Below are 18,425 nucleotides of genomic sequence, written 5' to 3' on the forward strand. Positions count from 1 at the left end.
GTGGTTTTTTGTTTTTTTTTCCACTGCAGATTGATGGGGCTGAAGCCAGGGGGTGGGAGGGATCTTATTACAGTGAAAGATCTCTGTCCGGTGATGCTCCTGACCACCTGAGCTCCCCTCTCTGCCCATCTCCTCCTCCTCCTCCTCCTGGCATTCCTGGAGTGTAATGTTCCATGTGTAATCTCTCCCTCTCTTTCATCTCTGCTTTCACCAATCCCACCTTTCCACAAGAAATGTCCCTCTGTACGGCTCGCCAGACCAATTCCGTGACCCCCCCCCGAAATAGGCTGGGCCAGTCCTGGGGTTTTAAACTGCCCCCCAATGCCCCTCCCGCCCCCCCCCCCCCCCCCACACACACAAGCATGCAGGGGGATGAGATTCTGCATCTTTGAGGGGGGGGGGGAGGGGAGTGTGGTAGAACCAGGACAAGGATCAGCCTGTTCAGATGACCCGGAATAAGCCACCCTGCCTCTTATCTGTGTGGATTTGCCTGCTCCCCCTCCTTGTTTAGCCAATGGGAGTTTTTTTTTCCCCGCTACACTAAATAAAAAAGGGGATGGGGCTACAGGTTGGAGAGACTTAGCAGACATTATTTAAAGCTGATCCTCGGCAATTATTTGTTATTTTATGTAATGAAATCCGAGAGCTGGTGGAGTTAGGAGGTTGGGAGAGCGTCTTCTGGAGGCAGATACTGAGCTGGAGCGCTAGATAAAGTTGCCCCTACGGCTTGTGGGGGCAATGCTGGTTGGGAACGATATATGTGGACCTTAAAAGAAGGGGAGGGGTTCTTTTGGGGATGGGGGCGGAGGGAGGGTTCTCTCTGAAATGACTTCTGTAGAAGGAGAGACTCATGAACTAGAAGAGGGATAACTTGGGTAGGTGGGGGAGATGGGAGAGATGTATGGAATCGGGAAAATCATGGAGAATTGCTGCGTCTCTTAATACAAGGAGCGGGCATAGGGTTTAGGGGGTGGTGCAGCAGATTTAAAACAAAAGGAAGGATTCCCCCCCCCCCCCCACGATTCGGGCTGGAGAAAGTTTCTTGTTACAGGCGGGAGCAGAGGCTGGGATGCGAAAGAGCGAGATGGTTGCAGGCTATGAAGCATGTGTAGGGATGGCACCCCCAGGCCCCGTGTGCCATTAAAACACGAATGCTGGTCACTGGGCAGGGGTGTGACATGTGAGGGTGGTAGGTGACGGACAGTTCCACATGTGTCTGATTCTTTAGACGTGTCCTCTGGGCACCGCTGTCTGTCCCCCCCCCCCCCCCCAGAGCCCCGTGGACTCTGTGGTCCCGATCCCAGTTGAGCAGTTCTTGGCGTTCTCCCTGGTGCTGTTGAAGGTCCTGCTGGTGTTTCTAGATGTCCTCCACACTCCCCCCCACCTCATGTTTACATGTTGGGGGCCTCTGCACCTGTTGCTCCTGGTGCAATGCCCCGGCTAAGCTGAAAATTGGTTCAGCTGTCTTTGTCCTATGAAAGAGGAAATCCTCCTTAACTCTCTTCCCTGCAGCCCTCTTTATCTTAATAAGGCTCTGCAAACCCCTGGCCCCATCCTCTGTCCCTCCCTCTTCCTCCTCCCCCGTCCCACCACTGACTCAGGAAGCTGTGAATGCTCTCTCCTTTCCCATTTTTTCATGGGAATTGGGGGCTCCAGCCTTGCTCCTTACAGGAGCTGGGAGCCCTGCTCCCTCCCTCTCTTCCCTCCCCGTTACCACCTCTCTCAAAGAAGCCAGGGGCCACTTCTGGAGTCTGGCTGCCTGGTTACCGGCTGAGCATCTCACCCTGTGGGCGCATGGCTCTGCCAGACTCAGCTTACCATCCCTGTAGCACTACTGTAGCTCCACTAGATCCTTACAACGCTGACTCAAGTAGCACATTTCCCATCACCTGGAGAGAGAGAGAGAGGGTGCAGATCCCCTCAGATATGCCTCAGATAGGTCCCGGTAGTTTTGCTTTGGGGCTGGCGGTTTACATCGGCGTTGGCCCCGCAGTAGGCGCACGGTTGTGTGAACAGGACGGGATTGATTTCTGCATCGCATGAGGGAATGTAATCCCTGCTCAGAGATGCAGCAGAGACTTGCTGGTGAAGGAAAGGCCGGGGTATTTTGGGGAGGAATGGGGCAGAGGAGGGCGAGAGAGGATGGGGAACTGGGGGGGGGGGGAGGGGAGGGGTGGCTTTTCCCATGCCTGGCTTTCGGTATGCGTTTGCAGCGGTTTCTAGAGACAAAGGCTATGCTTTCATCACTCTTGTCGGCCTGGTTGGTGCAGCTGGCAGATGAGTAGGGATACAGAGTTGGGCGAGGCGGACATTGAGTTACCTCTTGTATTTGATGAATGGGAAAGCGAGAGCCTGTTGATCCTGAACGTGCCGTATCTCTCTCTAAAATCCTTTCTCCTTCCCCCTTCCCCCCCGGTGATCGCAGGCTCACGCCATGGGCTCCAGCTGGCTCGGCCACAACAGATCTTCCTCTTTAACGCCTGACTCTTTGATTCTTCTGCCTCGCAGGTGCCGCCCGGGCTTAATAGGAGAGCGATGCCAGTTCCAGGACCCCTGCCACAGGTCGCCCTGCTCGAACGGAGGGGTCTGCAAGAGTTCCCTTCACAACGGCACCGTGCAGTTCACGTGCAGCTGCCCCAGAGGCTTTCGAGGTGAGCTGGAACCCTCCCCGTGGGAGGTGGGAAGGGATGATCATCAAGTAATAATCTGGGGGTTCGGAGCCCGCCTTTTCCAAAATGATGCTCTGGGCGACTTAGAACGTTATTCCAGTTTGAGTGCAGTAATTCCCTCCCCAAAAGAGCTTACAGTCTGAGTACCTGAGGCAACAGGAGATAACATCACATGCCTAAGGTCACGAGGAGTTTCATTGGGGGGGGGGAGTGGGATTTCAACCCTGGCTCTCAGCCCATTGCACTGACCACTAGGCTGCTTCTTAGTCCGAAAGCGTACGTCCATCAAGGCAACCAGGGCCTCTGGAAGTCGACTGGGTCTATACCCGAGGGGTGGGCTCATCCCTGTTCTTCCCAGGCCCAGAGGCCAGGCTGGTGGAGAGCTGCTGGTACCTCGCATCTTTCCCTGGCTCCGGTTTCAAGAGCTTTACCCAGTCTTGGCCCGAACCAGAGAAATGACATCCCCCTCTGAACCTCGCTCGGCGAGCGGCAGCTCCAGTCCAAGCCCTCACACTTAAGCCTCGGTGAGCCCGCCCGAAATGTCCCCGTCCGCTTTCATGGGCGGAGGTGGGAGGCCGCTGTGCAGAGCCGGAGTGGCTCACCAATCCCGTTGGGCAGCTCTTCCCCTTTAGAGCTGGGCCTTGGTGCTTGTGGGGTTTTTTTTTGTGTGTTTTTTTTTTAAAATTTTTTAACGGCACAGCGTTTGCCTTTTTTCAGCGGGTTTTAAACCAGTAGCAGGCCGTGGGGGCGATGAACCTGCCGTCCGGTCCAGCTGCGATGTGCGTAGCGAGGGGAGAAGGGGGGCAGCCATATCCTGAGGCCTCAGCCGCCTCGGTGCTGCGTGTAACCACCTACCCAGGCTGGGGCTTTCACGCCGCCGCCCGCGCGGGACCTTTCCGAAACTGTAATTTCGCTATCTTTTTTTTTTTTTCTTTCTTTCTCCTGCCTCTCTCAGGACAGGACTGCTCCCTGATTGACGCCTGCGCCACCAACCCGTGCGCCAACGGCGCCCGCTGCGCCAACTGGAACAACCGTTACAACTGCACCTGCCCACCTGGCTACCAGGGCCGGAACTGCCGGAACGATGTGGACGAGTGCCGGGCGCCCGGCGTCTGCCGGAACGGCGGCACCTGCCTCAACACCCCCGGCTCCTTCAAGTGCCAGTGCGAGAGCGGCTACACGGGGGCGCTGTGCGAGAGCCTCTACGTCCCCTGCGCCCCCTCCCAGTGCCTGAACGGGGGCACCTGCCGTCAGACCGGGGACCTCACCTACGAGTGCGCCTGCCTGCCAGGTACGATCTGCGGCGACTCCCACCCTTCCACCGAGGGGTGTGGGGGAGGGGCGGGGGTAGTTCATAAACTCTTCTTGGCTCTTTTGGGGGTTTGTTTGTTTTTTTTCACTTTTTGGTTCATTTCGTGCCCTAGGAAACTGGAGATGGTGGGAGTGGGGGAGATGCTTGGTCCTTTTTGCAAAGCAGAAAAATATGATTTTCCACATTTTAGTACTTTCTGGGTGGGTTGCAGGAGTGAGGTGCGTCATCAGAGCTGTGTGTGAGGGTCTCAGTACTGGAATAGCAGGAGGTGCTGCAGGGCAGGAGTGAGGTGCATTGGTAGAGCTGTGTGTGTGAGGGTCTCTACTGGAATAGCAGGAGGTGCTGCAGGGCAGGAGTGAGGTGCATTGGCAGAGCTGTGTGTGAGGGTCTCAGTACTGGAATAGCAGGGGGTGCTGCAGGGCAGGAGTGAGGTGCATTGGTAGAGCTGTGTGAGGGGCTCAGTACTGGAATAGCAGGGGGTGCTGCAGGGCAGGAGTGAGGTGCATTGGCAGAGCTGTGTGTGAGGGTCTCAGTACTGGAATAGCAGGGGGTGCTGCAGGGCAGGAGTGAGGTGCATTGGCAGAGCTGTGTGTGAGGGTCTCAGTACTGGAATAGCAGGAGGTGCTGCAGGGCAGGAGTGAGGTGCATTGGCAGAGCTGTGTGTGAGGGTCTCAGTACTGGAATAGCAGGAGGTGCTGCAGGGCAGGAGTGAGGTGCATTGGTAGAGCTGTGTGAGGGGCTCAGTACTGGAATAGCAGGGGGTGCTGCAGGGCAGGAGTGAGGTGCATTGGCAGAGCTGTGTGTGAGGGTCTCAGTACTGGAATAGCAGGGGGGGCTGCAGGGCAGGAGTGAGGTGCATTGGCAGAGCTGTGTGTGAGGGTCTCAGTACTGGAATAGCAGGAGGTGCTGCAGGGCAGGAGTGAGGAGCATGGGCAGAGCTGTGTGTGAGGGTCTCAGTACTGGAATAGCAGGGGGTGCTGCAGGGCAGGAGTGAGGTGCATTGGCAGAGCTGTGTGTGAGGGTCTCAGTACTGGAATAGCAGGGGGTGCTGCAGGGCAGGAGTGAGGTGCATTGGCAGAGCTGTGTGTGAGGGTCTCAGTACTGGAATAGCAGGGGCTGCTGCAGGGCAGGAGTGAGGTGCATTGGTAGAGCTGTGTGTGAGGGTCTCAGTACTGGAATAGCAGGGGGTGCTGCAGGGCAGGAGTGAGGTGCATTGGTAGAGCTGTGTGTGAGGGTCTCAGTACTGGAATAGCAGGAGGTGCTGCAGGGCAGGAGTGAGGTGCATTGGCAGAGCTGTGTGTGAGGGTCTCAGTACTGGAATAGCAGGGGGTGCTGCAGGGCAGGAGTGAGGAGCATGGGCAGAGCTGTGTGTGAGGGTCTCAGTACTGGAATAGCAGGGGGTGCTGCAGGGCAGGAGTGAGGTGCATGGGCAGAGCTGTGTGTGAGGGTCTCAGTACTGGAATAGCAGGGGGTGCTGCAGGGCAGGAGTGAGGTGCATTGGCAGAGCTGTGTGTGAGGGTCTCAGTACTAGAATAGCAGGGGGGTGCTGCAGGGCAGGAGTGAGGTGCATTGGCAGAGCTGTGTGTGAGGGTCTCAGTACTGGAATAGCAGGGGGTGCTGCAGGGCAGGAGTGAGGTGCATTGGCAGAGCTGTGTGTGAGGGTCTCAGTACTGGAATAGCAGGAGGTGCTGCAGGGCAGGAGTGAGGTGCATTGGCAGAGCTGTGTGTGAGGGTGTCAGTACTGGAATAGCAGGAGGTGCTGCAGGGCAGGAGGGAGGTGCATTGGCAGAGCTGTGTGTGAGGGTCTCAGTACTGGAATAGCAGGGGGTGCTGCAGGGCAGGAGTGAGGTGCATTGGCAGAGCTGTGTGTGAGGGTCTCAGTACTGGAATAGCAGGGGATGCTGCAGGGCAGGAGTGAGGTGCATTGGTAGAGCTGTGTGTGAGGGTCTCAGTACTGGAATAGCAGGAGGTGCTGCAGGGCAGGAGTGAGGTGCATTGGCAGAGCTGTGTGTGAGGGTCTCAGTACTGGAATAGCAGGAGGTGCTGCAGGGCAGGAGTGAGGTGCATTGGCAGAGCTGTGTGTGAGGGTCTCAGTACTGGAATAGCAGGAGGTGCTGCAGGGCAGGAGTGAGGTGCATTGGCAGAGCTGTGTGTGTGAGGGTCTCAGTACTGGAATAGCAGGAGGTGCTGCAGGGCAGGAGTGAGGTGCATTGGCAGAGCTGTGTGTGTGAGGGTCTCAGTACTGGAATAGCAGGGGGTGCTGCAGGGCAGGAGTGAGGTGCATTGGCAGAGCTGTGTGTGTGAGGGTCTCAGTACTGGAATAGCAGGAGGTGCTGCAGGGCAGGAGTGAGGTGCATTGGCAGAGCTGTGTGTGTGAGGGTCTCAGTACTGGAATAGCAGGGGGTGCTGCAGGGCAGGAGTGAGGTGCATTGGCAGAGCTGTGTGTGTGAGGGTCTCAGTACTGGAATAGCAGGGGGTGCTGCAGGGCAGGAGTGAGGTGCATTGGTAGAGCTGTGTGTGAGGGTCTCAGTACTGGAATAGCAGGAGGTGCTGCAGGGCAGGAGTGAGGTGCATTGGCAGAGCTGTGTGTGAGGGTCTCAGTACTGGAATAGCAGGAGGTGCTGCAGGGCAGGAGTGAGGTGCATTGGTAGAGCTGTGTGAGGGGCTCAGTACTGGAATAGCAGGAGGTGCTGCAGGGCAGGAGTGAGGTGCATTGGCAGAGCTGTGTGTGAGGGTCTCAGTACTGGAATAGCAGGGGGGGCTGCAGGGCAGGAGTGAGGAGCATGGGCAGAGCTGTGTGTGAGGGTCTCAGTACTGGAATAGCAGGGGGGTGCTGCAGGGCAGGAGTGAGGTGCATTGGCAGAGCTGTGTGTGAGGGTCTCAGTACTGGAATAGCAGGGGGGGCTGCAGGGCAGGAGTGAGGTGCATTGGCAGAGCTGTGTGTGAGGGTCTCAGTACTGGAATAGCAGGGGGTGCTGCAGGGCAGGAGTGTGGTGCATTGGCAGAGCTGTGTGTGAGGGTCTCAGTACTGGAATAGCAGGGGGTGCTGCAGGGCAGGAGTGAGGTGCATTGGCAGAGCTGTGTGTGAGGGTCTAAGTACTGGAATAGCAGGAGGTGCTGCAGGGCAGGAGTGAGGTGCATTGGCAGAGCTGTGTGTGAGGGTCTGAGTACTGGAATAGCAGGAGGTGCTGCAGGGCAGGAGTGAGGTGCATTGGCAGAGCTGTGTGTGAGGGTCTCAGTACTGGAATAGCAGGGGCTGCTGCAGGGCAGGAGTGAGGTGCATTGGTAGAGCTGTGTGTGAGGGTCTCAGTACTGGAATAGCAGGGGGTGCTGCAGGGCAGGAGTGAGGTGCATTGGCAGAGCTGTGTGTGAGGGTCTCAGTACTGGAATAGCAGGGGGTGCTGCAGGGCAGGAGTGAGGTGCATTGGCAGAGCTGTGTGTGAGGGTCTCAGTACTGGAATAGCAGGGGGGGCTGCAGGGCAGGAGTGAGGTGCATTGGCAGAGCTGTGTGTGAGGGTCTCAGTACTGGAATAGCAGGAGGTGCTGCAGGGCAGGAGTGAGGTGCATTGGCAGAGCTGTGTGTGAGGGTCTCAGTACTGGAATAGCAGGGGGTGCTGCACGGCAGGAATGAGGTGCATTGGCAGAGCTGTATGTGAGGGTCTCAGTACTGGAATAGCAGGAGGTGCTGCAGGGCAGGAGTGAGGAGCATGGGCAGAGCTGTGTGTGAGGGTCTCAGTACTGGAATAGCAGGGGGTGCTGCAGGGCAGGAGTGAGGTGCATTGGCAGAGCTGTGTGTGAGGGTCTCAGTGCTGGAATAGCAGGAGGTGCTGCAGGGCAGGAGTGAGGTGCATTGGCAGAGCCGTGTGTGAGGGTCTCAGTACTGGAATAGCAGGGTGTGCTGCAGGGCAGGAGTGAGGTGCATTGGCAGAGCTGTGTGTGAGGGTGTCAGTACTGGAATAGCAGGAGGTGCTGCAGGGCAGGAGGGAGGTGCATTGGCAGAGCTGTGTGTGAGGGTCTCAGTACTGGAATAGCAGGGGGTGCTGCAGGGCAGGAGTGAGGTGCATTGGCAGAGCTGTGTGTGAGGGTCTCAGTACTGGAATAGCAGGGGGTGCTGCAGGGCAGGAGTGAGGTGCATTGGTAGAGCTGTGTGTGAGGGTCTCAGTACTGGAATAGCAGGAGGTGCTGCAGGGCAGGAGTGAGGTGCATTGGCAGAGCTGTGTGTGAGGGTCTCAGTACTGGAATAGCAGGAGGTGCTGCAGGGCAGGAGTGAGGTGCATTGGCAGAGCTGTGTGTGAGGATCTCAGTACTGGAATAGCAGGAGGTGCTGCAGGGCAGGAGTGAGGTGCATTGGCAGAGCTGTGTGTGTGAGGGTCTCAGTACTGGAATAGCAGGAGGTGCTGCAGGGCAGGAGTGAGGTGCATTGGCAGAGCTGTGTGTGTGAGGGTCTCAGTACTGGAATAGCAGGGGGTGCTGCAGGGCAGGAGTGAGGTGCATTGGCAGAGCTGTGTGTGAGGGTCTCAGCCCTGGAATAGCAGGGGGTGCTGCAGGGCAGGAGTGAGGTGCATTGGCAGAGCTGTGTGTGAGGGTCTCAGTACTGGTATAGCAGGAGGTGCTGCAGGGCAGGAGTGAGGTGCATTGGCAGAGCTGTGTGTGAGGGTCTCAGTACTGGAATAGCAGGGGGTGCTGCAGGGCAGGAGTGAGGTGCATTGGCAGAGCTGTGTTTGAGGGTCTCAGTACTGGAATAGCAGGGGGTGCTGCAGGGCAGGAGTGAGGTGCATTGGCAGAGCTGTGTGTGAGGGTCTCAGTTCTGGAATAGCAGGGGGTGCTGCAGGGCAGGAGTGAGGTGCATTGGCAGAGCTGTGTTTGAGGGTCTCAGTACTGGAATAGCAGGGGGTGCTGCAGGGCAGGAGTGAGGTGCATTGGCAGAGCTGTGTGTGAGGGTCTCAGTACTGGAATAGCAGGAGGTGCTGCAGTGCAGGAGTGAGGTGCATTGGCAGAGCTGTGTGTGAGGGTCTCAGTACTGGAATAGCAGGGGGTGTTGCAGGGGCAGGAGTGAGGTGCATTGGCAGAGCTGTGTGTGAGGGTCTCAGTACTGGAATAGCAGGGGGTGTTGCAGGGCAGGAGTGAGGTGCATTGGCAGAGCTGTGTGTGTGAGGGTCTCAGTACTGGAATAGCAGGGGGTGCTGCAGGGCAGGAGTAAGGTGCATTGGCAGAGCTGTGTGTGTGAGGGTCTCAGTACTGGAATAGCAGGGGGTGCTGCAGGGCAGGAGTGAGGTGCATTGGCAGAGCTGTGTGTGAGGGTCTCAGTACTGGAATAGCAGGGGGTGCTGCAGGGCAGGAGTGAGGTGCATTGGCAGAGCTGTGTGTGAGGGTCTCAGTACTGGAATAGCAGGGGGTGTTGCATGGCAGGAGTGAGGTGCATTGGCAGAGCTGTGTGTGAGGGTCTCAGTACTGGAATAGCAGGGGGTGCTGCAGGGCAGGAGTGAGGTGCATTGGCAGAGCCTTGGGTGAGGGTCTCAGTACTGGAATAGCAGGGGGTGCTGCAGGGTAGGAGTGAGGTGCATTGGCAGAGCTGGGTGTGAGGGTCTCAGTACTGGAATAGCAGGAGATGCTGCAGGGCAGGAGTGAGGTGCATTGGCAGAGCTGTGTGTGAGGGTCTCAGTACTGGAATAGCAGGAGGTGCTGCAGGGCAGGAGTGAGCTGCATTGGCAGAGCTGTGTGTGAGGGTCTCAGTACTGGAATAGCAGGAGGTGCTGCAGGGCAGGAGTGAGGTGCATTGGCAGAGCTGTGTGTGAGGGTCCTCAGTACTGGAATAGCAGGGGGTGCTGCAGGGCAGGAGTGAGGTGCATTGGCAGAGCTGTGTGTGAGGGTCTCAGTACTGGAATAGCAGGAGGTGCTGCAGGGCAGGAGTGAGGTGCATTCGCAGAGCTGTGTGTGAGGGTCTCAGTACTGGAATAGCAGGGGGTGCTGCAGGCAGGGGTGAGGTTCATTGGCAGAGCTGTGGGTGAGGGTCTCAGTACTGGAATAGTAGGAGGTGCTGCAGGGCAGGAGTGAGGTGCATTGGCAGAGCTGTGTGTGAGGGTCTCAGTACTGGAATAGCAGGGGGTGCTGCAGGGCAGGAGTGAGGAGCATGGGCAGAGCTGTGTGTGAGGGTCTCAGTACTGGAATAGCAGGGGGTGCTGCAGGGCAGGAGTGAGGTGCATTGGCAGAGCTGTGTGTGAGGGTCTCAGTACTGGAATAGCAGGAGGTGCTGCAGGGCAGGAGTGAGGTGCATCGGCAGAGCTGTGTGTGAGGGTCTCAGTACTGGAATAGCAGGGGGTGCTGCAGGGCAGGAGTGAGGTGCATTGGCAGAGCTGTGTGTGAGGGGTCTCAGTACTGGAATAGCAGGAGGTGCTGCAGGGCAGGAGTGAGGTGCATCGGCAGAGCTGTGTGTGTGGTCTTCCTTGCCATAAAGGCAAGGAAGGTAAACTGGTGACAGGGGGGAGAAACGTCAGGGACTTGACTGAGTGACAGCAGTAAAGGGGAGGGGGTGGGAGCTCAGCTGCAAACGCGGGAATTCTTTGCTTTGTGCAGTGGGTTTCTGGCGGGATGAGCCCCTTCAAACGCATCCATCTCCCTTTCCAAATGGGGAGGGGTGCAGGGGGGAGGGGGCAAAGGTCAGAAAGTCCTCCCAGGGTAGAGTGACAATCAAGTGTTGCTGTGGCAATAAGGTCACAAGTCCAGGCTGCGTGGGCCTTGCGAATCACACATGGAGGGCCTAACCTGGCTTTCGCAGGGCATCTCCGTGGCTCTTCTCTCCGCCGCTTTCCTTCCCCTCCGGGGATGCAGTTCCTCGCTCTGGCCGCTGCGTCCCTCAGCCGTTTAGCGTCTCTTTCGTGGCGTCCGGCAGCAGTGCATTGTGGGAATGCAGGACCCGGGCCTAGGCTCTTACTGTGCGCCTAACAGGTTCCTGCGTCGGGCGGCGGCCTTGAGGATGGGTCCGCAGTGGTGAGACTAGGGGTTACCCCAACCTCTGATCAGTCGAACAGCCTGACTCAGTCTCGGTTTTTTCCCCCGCCCTCCCCCTTTGCCCGAAGGGAGTTGAGGTATACTGACTTTCTGGGGGGGGGGGGGGTGAGATTGATGGGGCAAAAACACAGGACTGGATCGGCCTGTTGGGTTGAGACGGCACGTTTAGGGATGCCAAACTTCAATCCGATTCCTGGGGGATGCGGGCAGCCGGTATCCTCCCTGGTGCACACCCACCAAATCCCGTTCCGTGAACGTGCCTGCACCTCCTGCCCCCTTTTTTTTTTTTTTTTTTGACGAGGTGCAGGAGGGGGGAGGGCAAAACCAGAATGACTCCGAGCTCTGTTGGGGGACCCCCATCGCGGTGCCAAGGTCGGTCCTCGAGGGGTAGCTCCGGAAGGCCCCTTCCCTCGATTCTTGCCCTGAGCGGCTCGGAGATTGGACGCGCTCCCCCCCCCCCCCCCCGTCCAAGGGAGCCCGCCGTACCCCAGGTATAGAGAGGGGCGTGAGGGGCTGGAGAAATGCGTTCCCCCATCCGCCGGGCGAGCAGGGGCAAAACCGGAGGGGAACCAGGGCCTTCGCACCCCTACCCCGGGATCGTTCTTCCTGCCGTGTGAGTAATAGCCCTATGGTTTTTTTGTTTTGTTTTTTTTTAAATAATAAAAAGCTCTTGATTGTTTGTTCTTTCTCCGCTGGGACAGGAAACTCATAGGAAGCTCGGCAGCGCCGTAGCTTAGGGCCGGAGCCGAGGTGACTTCCCGTCGCCCTCTCCGGGGAAAGGCTCTTTGGAGCCGGGAAGGAAGCAATTCAGATAATTAGATTCCTGCGCGTGCTGGGATCCCGCGGTAGGGGCAGAATTTCTTCTGTAATAATAGGGGAACACCCCCCCCACTCCCCCCGCTCCAGCTTCAGTCTTAACTGACTCAGTGCGTTTCCCGGGTTGCTGCATCTGAGAATCCTTTGCTCTGATGCCAAAGGTAGAGCGGAGCAAAGGCATAAGTGACCACCTGTGCAAGGGAAGCTTGGGCTGCCACTGTCCTTCCTGTACCTGTTTTGAGGTGTCTGTGTGTGCGTGCACGCTGACTGTGCTGTATCTCTCATGTGTGCCTGTGTGTGTGTGCGCGTGCACGCTGCCTGTGCTGTACCTCTTTTGTTTCTGTGTGTGTGCTTGCGTGCAAGTTGTCTGTGCTGAACCTGTCGTGTATGTGTGCATACACAATGCCTGTACTGTACCTGTTTGTGTGTGTGCGTGCATGCCTGTGCTGTATCTGTCATGTGTGCCTGTGTGTGTGTGTGCGCATGCACGCTGCCTGTGCTATACCTCTTGTGTATGTATGCCTGTACTGTACCTGTCGTGTGTGTATGTGTGCGAGCATGCATGTGTTGTATCTGTCTTGTGTGTACACATTGCCTGTGCTGTGTGTGTATGTGTGTGTACCCATTGCCTGTGCTGTATCTGTCTTGTGTGCGTGTACACATTGCCTGTGCTGTACCTGTTGTGTGTGTGCGTGCACGCTGCCTGTACTGTACCTGTCGTGTGTGTATGTGTGCGAGCATGCATGTGTTGTATCTGTCTTCTGTGTGTGTACACATTGCCTGTGCTGTATCTGTCTTGTGTGCGTGTACACATTGCCTGTGCTGTACCTGTCGGTGTGTGTGTGTGTGTGTGTGCGTGCACGCTGCCTGTGTTGTACCTGACGTGTGTCTGTGTAGGTGCGTGATTGCTGCCTGTGGTGTACTTGTCTTGTGTCTACATGTACACTGTCTGTAGTGTCGTGTGTGCGTGCACGCTGCCTGTGCTGTACCTGTCGTGTGTGTGTGTGTGTGTGCACGCTGCCTGTGTTGTACCTGACGTGAGTCTGTGTAGGTGCGTGATTGCTGCCTGTGGTGTACTTGTCTTGTGTCTACATGCACACTGTCTGTAGTGTCGTGTGTGCGTGCACGCTGCCTGTGTTGTACCTGACGTGTGTCTGTGTAGGTGCGTGATTGCTGCCTGTGGTGTACTTGTCTTGTGTCTACATGCACGCTGTCTGTAGTGTCGTGTGTGTGTGCACGCTGCCTGTGCTGTACCTGTAGTGTGTGTGCGTGCACGCTGCCTGTGTTGTACCTGACGTGTGTCTGTGTAGGTGCGTGATTGCTGCCTGTGGTGTACTTGTCTTGTGTCTACATGCACGCTGTCTGTAGTGTCGTGTGTGTGTGCACGCTGCCTGTGCTGTACCTGTCGTGTGTGTGTGTGTGTGTGTGCACGCTGCCTGTGTTGTACCTGACGTGTGTCTGTGTAGGTGCGTGATTGCTGCCTGTGGTGTACTTGTCTTGTGTCTACATGCACGCTGTCTGTAGTGTCGTGTGTGTGTGCACGCTGCCTGTGCTGTACCTGTCGTGTGTGTGTGTGTGTGTGCACGCTGCCTGTGTTGTACCTGACGTGTGTCTGTGTAGGTGCGTGATTGCTGCCTGTGGTGTACTTGTCTTGTGTCTACATGCACGCTGTCTGTAGTGTCTTGTGTGTGTGCACGCTGCCTGTGCTGTACCTGTCGTGTGTGTGTGTGTGTGTACTCTGCCTGTGCTGTACCTGACGTGTGTCTGTGTAGGTGCGTGATTGCTGCCTGTGGTGTACTTGTCTTGTGTCTACGTGCACGCTGTCTGTAGTGTCGTGTGTGTGTGCACGCTGCCTGTGCTGTACCTGTCGGTGTGTGTGTGTGTGCATGCTGCCTGTGCTGTATCTGTCTTGTGTGCGTGTACACATTGCCTGTGCTGTACCTGTCGTATGTGTGTGTGTGCACGCTGCCTGTGTTGTACCTGACGTGTGTCTGTGAAGGTGCGTGACTGCTGCCTGTGGTGTACTTGTCTTGTGTCTACGTGCAGGCTGTCTGTAGTGTCGTGTGTGCGTGCACGCTGCCTGTGCTGTACCTGTCGGTGTGTGTGTGTGTGTGTGTGTGTGTGTGTGTGTGAACGTTGCCTGTGCCATACGTGTTCTGTGGTGGGTGGGGTGGGTGTGTGCGTGTCTTGTCTTGCCGCTGCTCATGCTATACCTACTCCCTGGCTTGATTTGATTTAGACGAGCAGTCCCCAGTCATATCCCCAGTATGTAACTGGGAGAAACCCTGATGATGATGATGATAACTTTCCGTGCTGCTCTTTGTGCAGAGTTGGTGCACTTAACTCTTTTTAGGCTGCAGCTTTGTAGCTTGTAGCAGGGTCTGGCCTCACCTGTAGGATGCTTGGACCGCATGGAGGCTTTCAAAGGGGCATTTTTTAATTTTAGTCTCCGCCAACTGCAGGCACAGAAAACCTGAAGCGACACGTCCCCGGGGTCAGACAGGCTGATGAGCGACAGGGAAGGGACGGGGGGGGGGGGGGGGGGGGGGGGTGGCTTCGTGCTTCTGCTCCAGGCCCTTCTGATGTCATTCCCGAGCTCTAACCACCGCACCAGTCCCAAATTACACCACCTCCCTCTCTCGCCCTTCCTGCTCCCAATGAGAACATCTGTGTCCCAGCTGGAATTCAGACTCTGGAAAGTGGTGCTTGCTTTTTTATTTATTTTTTTTTCTTTCTTCCGTTCTCTCCTCCTTTTCCCTCTCGCCGTATTCTCCACCCCCACACCCCTTTCTCTCTTGTCTTTCTCTCTTTTCGGGCTGTGAGTGACTCACCACCGGTCTAACTGGCTCACCCGGCGCCTTCAGGAAGAGAGAGCGAGGCTGGTTCTCACGGCCTTGCTCTCAGAGGTGCCCACCCCCTCCACACACACACACCCCCCCCCCCCCGCACCTGCCTCCAGGAATCCTGTCCCGCTGGTTGGGGGAGGGGGGATGCGCGCGCGTGGATCGGTCGAGAAGGGACACGTTGAAACCGGTGAACCCGAGAGCCAGTTTCGAGTCCACCATAAAGGGGGGGGGGGGGGGGAGGGGAGCAGTAAAGTTTGGGAGGTCACCCTCCTACCACCGACCTCTTCCGTGCTCCTGGCACCGGACGTGTCCGCGGGAGCTCTCTTGGGAGGGCGGCCGGCGCCGGGTGTGAGCTAAGGTGCACGAGGCTCCGGTTGTAGACCTTGACCGGGGGGGGGGGAGGGGGCAGGGGGCAGGGGGCTGTGAGCGCTCGATTCATTCTCCTCCTCCTTCACCCCTTTTCCTAGGTTTCGAGGGGCAGAACTGCGAGATGAACATTGACGACTGCCCGGGGAACAGGTGCATGAACGGGGGCACCTGCGTGGACGGGGTGAACACCTACAACTGCCAGTGTCCCCCGGAGTGGACAGGTAGGGCCGGGGAAAACATGCAGGGGGTGGGGGGTGGGGGGGGGGGTGTGGCCAGTCCGAAAAGAGAGAGAGAGAGATGGGTAGGCGAACGGATGTCGTGAGGCCTCCTGTCTACGTGACGCCATCCTGGGGACCATGAGGGCGAGGAATGCTTGCGGTTGGGGTTTGAGCCGAGGTTCAACGTAAAAAAAAAAAAACAACACCGCCACAGGCTTTGAAACAGTGCGGACAGTTGTTTGTTTTTTTTTTTAGCGTGTGTGTTATGCGGCAAAAAGAGCCTCTTTCTAATGGACTTTGGTGGTTTGGCAGCCCCTTTATAAGTTATTGCTGTGCAGCCGGTAGCCGTCCAGCAATAAATTGTCAACCGGGAAACGAAAAATTTTAAAAAAATTTTAATTTTATTTTCAAAGAAGCTTAAAAGTGTGAGTCGGCCACACAAGTCCCCCCCCCCCCCCCCCCCCCAGCAAGGTTCCTCCTGCCGTTTTGGCCACAACCCCCCTGCTGACCCCCAGGCTTCTGCTTTCCCCGTCTTGCGGTGCCAGGGGGAGAGATTTTGAAGCTTGGGAACGGGAAGGGGCCCGGTGGTGCCTTCCCCCTACGGAGGAGCCTGTGGCTGCTTTGTGCTCGTCGCTGTCTGGAACCCTTCCCAGCACTTTTCCTTCGCTGGCAGAGTTGTTGTCGCTGGACGGCAGCTGCTTTGCACAGTAATAACCTACAAAGCGCTGTCAAAGAAGAGAGACCTTTCTACTCCAAGGTCACTTTGAAAGAGGAAAGGACGGAACGTTCCGGGACAGCCGCTGTTTTTTCCCCCCCCGATCCGTTTGTATCCCGCTACTCGATTTTGTATTCTCGTCGGTTTTCACACCGGACAAAATCTTCCACCGTTCACAAAAGGGGGGGGGATGGGCTTTAAGCGAGTTTCGCCTTTTGTGCCAGGGTTTTCTTTGGGTGTAGTGTCTTTTTTTTTAAACCGCAGAGATGGTGGTGGTAAAGTTTGTCTGATTTTAAGCAAAACAGATTTGGAACAGATGCAGAACTAATTGGGCACAGGGCGTGGGGCTCGGGGGTTTTTTTTTTTGTACTTTTAGGGCAGTGTCATGGTATTTGCAGAGGGGGAACCCCCCCCCCCCCCGAGTCGACCTCTGCACAGACCTTTTTTACTGACTCCAGTCTTCCTCCCGGCACCCCCCCCCCCCCCCAGGTCAGTTCTGCACGGAGGACGTGGACGAGTGCCAGCTGCAGCCCAACGCCTGCCACAACGGGGGCACCTGCTTCAACACCAACGGCGGGCACACCTGCGTGTGCGTGAACGGCTGGACGGGGGAGAGCTGCAGCGAGAACATCGACGACTGCGCCACCGCCGTCTGCTTCAACGGGGCCAGCTGCCACGACCGCGTGGCCTCCTTCTACTGCGAGTGTCCCATGGGCAAGACCGGTGAGGGGAGGGCCTTGACTGGGCACCCGGGGTGGGGGGGCGGCAAGGGGAGGGGGGGGGGTATTCCACGGCGCCGCCCCCCCGCCCCTCTCTCTCTCTTTCTTAATGCAAAAGGAGGCTCGTGACTCACGTGGCCCGTCTCCCCCCTGTGTGATTTCCCCCTCCCCTCCCTTTTCGCTCTCTGCAGGCCTGCTCTGCCACCTGGACGACGCCTGCGTCAGCAACCCCTGCCACGAGGACGCCATGTGCGACACCAACCCGGTGAACGGGCGGGCCATCTGTACCTGCCCCCCGGGCTTCACCGGCGGAGCCTGTGACCAGGACGTGGACGAGTGCTCTATCGGTGAGGAGAGGGGGAGGGCGTTCTCGGCTGCCGTGGCAGAGACCCTGGTGGCAGGCGGGGGAGCTGTTGAATGATGCCTGCTTCGCCAGAGCTCTCCTTCACCCTAAAGGGGAGTGATATAATCCTTACGTTGTGTGCTCTCTGCTTAGCTGGGTCGTGTCCTTCTTTGACCTTTTTGGGCGTTTAATTTGCACTCGTGTTTAGCAAAAAAAACCCCAAAAAACGTGCAGGTCCTCGTTGCCGTTTTGTGGCGGCTGCTGTCTGCAGCTCGGCGGCGGGGGGGGGGGGGGGGGGGCGGCTGTTTTCTTTCGCAGTGTTTTGTCTGTTCAGCGCCCATCGCACCACCTTGCGTACACAGAAGTCAGCGGTTTGCAGATTAAGGTCACTCGCCAGCCCCTCCCCGGTGCTATGATGGCAAAATGTCTGACATGGGGCTGTGTGTCTGACAGTGTCCTACTCGCGCCCCTCGAAGATTATTTGCTTTCCCCCCCCTCCCCCCCACCAGTAAAGGTTGTGGAAACCAGTATTTGGGCAGAATTCAAGCACGCTTTGGGAGGAGGGGGCTGGTGAGGGTGACGGTAGACAAGGGGAAATCGAGTTGGCCAACCCAACCGCCCAAGTTGACCGGTTGGGTTGGCCAAGAGCCTCACCTTTATCTGCCGGCAGCAGTTGCCGTAAGATCAGCTCTCGGTGTCGACGTGCTTCCTGGCGAGATGGTTTCGCCCTCGATGAAGTTCGGGGGGGCTCGTGCCGGTTCGGATTGCGGCTGAACCAGAGCCCAGGAAGCTTCAGAACCAAGTCTCCCCCGTTTTTTTGTCTTGTTTTCCTGGACCCGTCGAGTAAGGCCTCTGTGCGGGGTCCTCGTGAAAGGTTTGACCCGTCCCAGGGACCTGGCGGTGGGACCAGGGCGGTTGCTGGGGCTGCGACGTCTCCGGCGATACCGGAACGGGTTTCTGAAGCCGGACTCGAGCCGTGCCACGGGATCCGTGGCGTCGTGTAGGCCATGAAATCGCAGAGAATGGACCTTAAATTTTTTTTTTTTTTTTAAACCCACGCAGGAGCAGTCACGACTGTATTTTTAGTAAAACCAGGGTTTTATTTACCTCAGCAACGCCGCCCCTCCCCTCCCCTCGCAAACCTCCACTGTCCCGGCCTAAATATATGGCAAGACTCTAGAAATAGATTTTATGTCACCCGGTGCTTTTGGTTTTTGTTTTTTTTTTGGGGCAGTTCTTGCAAACTGACCCATGGGAGGTGGCGAGAGTTCCCTGGTTATTTTTTTTTGGGGGGGGGGGGGGGGATGGGGGGTTGCCGGCGCAATTTTAATATTTGTATTGAGCGCGTACATCGCTGTGATGTAGGACTGGAGGGATTAGCCACTCCGATCTGCGTTTTTCCGTGCCTCC

At 57.2% G+C, this 18,425-nt stretch overlaps 1 protein-coding gene across 1 annotated transcript in view; it reads left to right on the forward strand.

The window, feature by feature from the left end:
* NOTCH3 (notch receptor 3) overlaps positions 1-18,425 on the forward strand; it is a 95,234-nt gene that overhangs the window by 45,931 nt on the left and 30,878 nt on the right. The window contains exons 3-7 of the mRNA XM_029584516.1: positions 2,509-2,651; positions 3,625-3,960; positions 15,119-15,241; positions 16,443-16,676; positions 16,864-17,019. Coding sequence (XP_029440376.1) covers positions 2,509-2,651; positions 3,625-3,960; positions 15,119-15,241; positions 16,443-16,676; positions 16,864-17,019 — 992 coding nt within the window. The remainder of the gene's footprint in view (positions 1-2,508; positions 2,652-3,624; positions 3,961-15,118; positions 15,242-16,442; positions 16,677-16,863; positions 17,020-18,425) is intronic.

The sequence above is a fragment of the Rhinatrema bivittatum genome, chromosome 19 (genome assembly GCF_901001135.1).
Source record: "Rhinatrema bivittatum chromosome 19, aRhiBiv1.1, whole genome shotgun sequence".
Lineage (NCBI taxonomy): Eukaryota > Metazoa > Chordata > Amphibia > Gymnophiona > Rhinatrematidae > Rhinatrema > Rhinatrema bivittatum.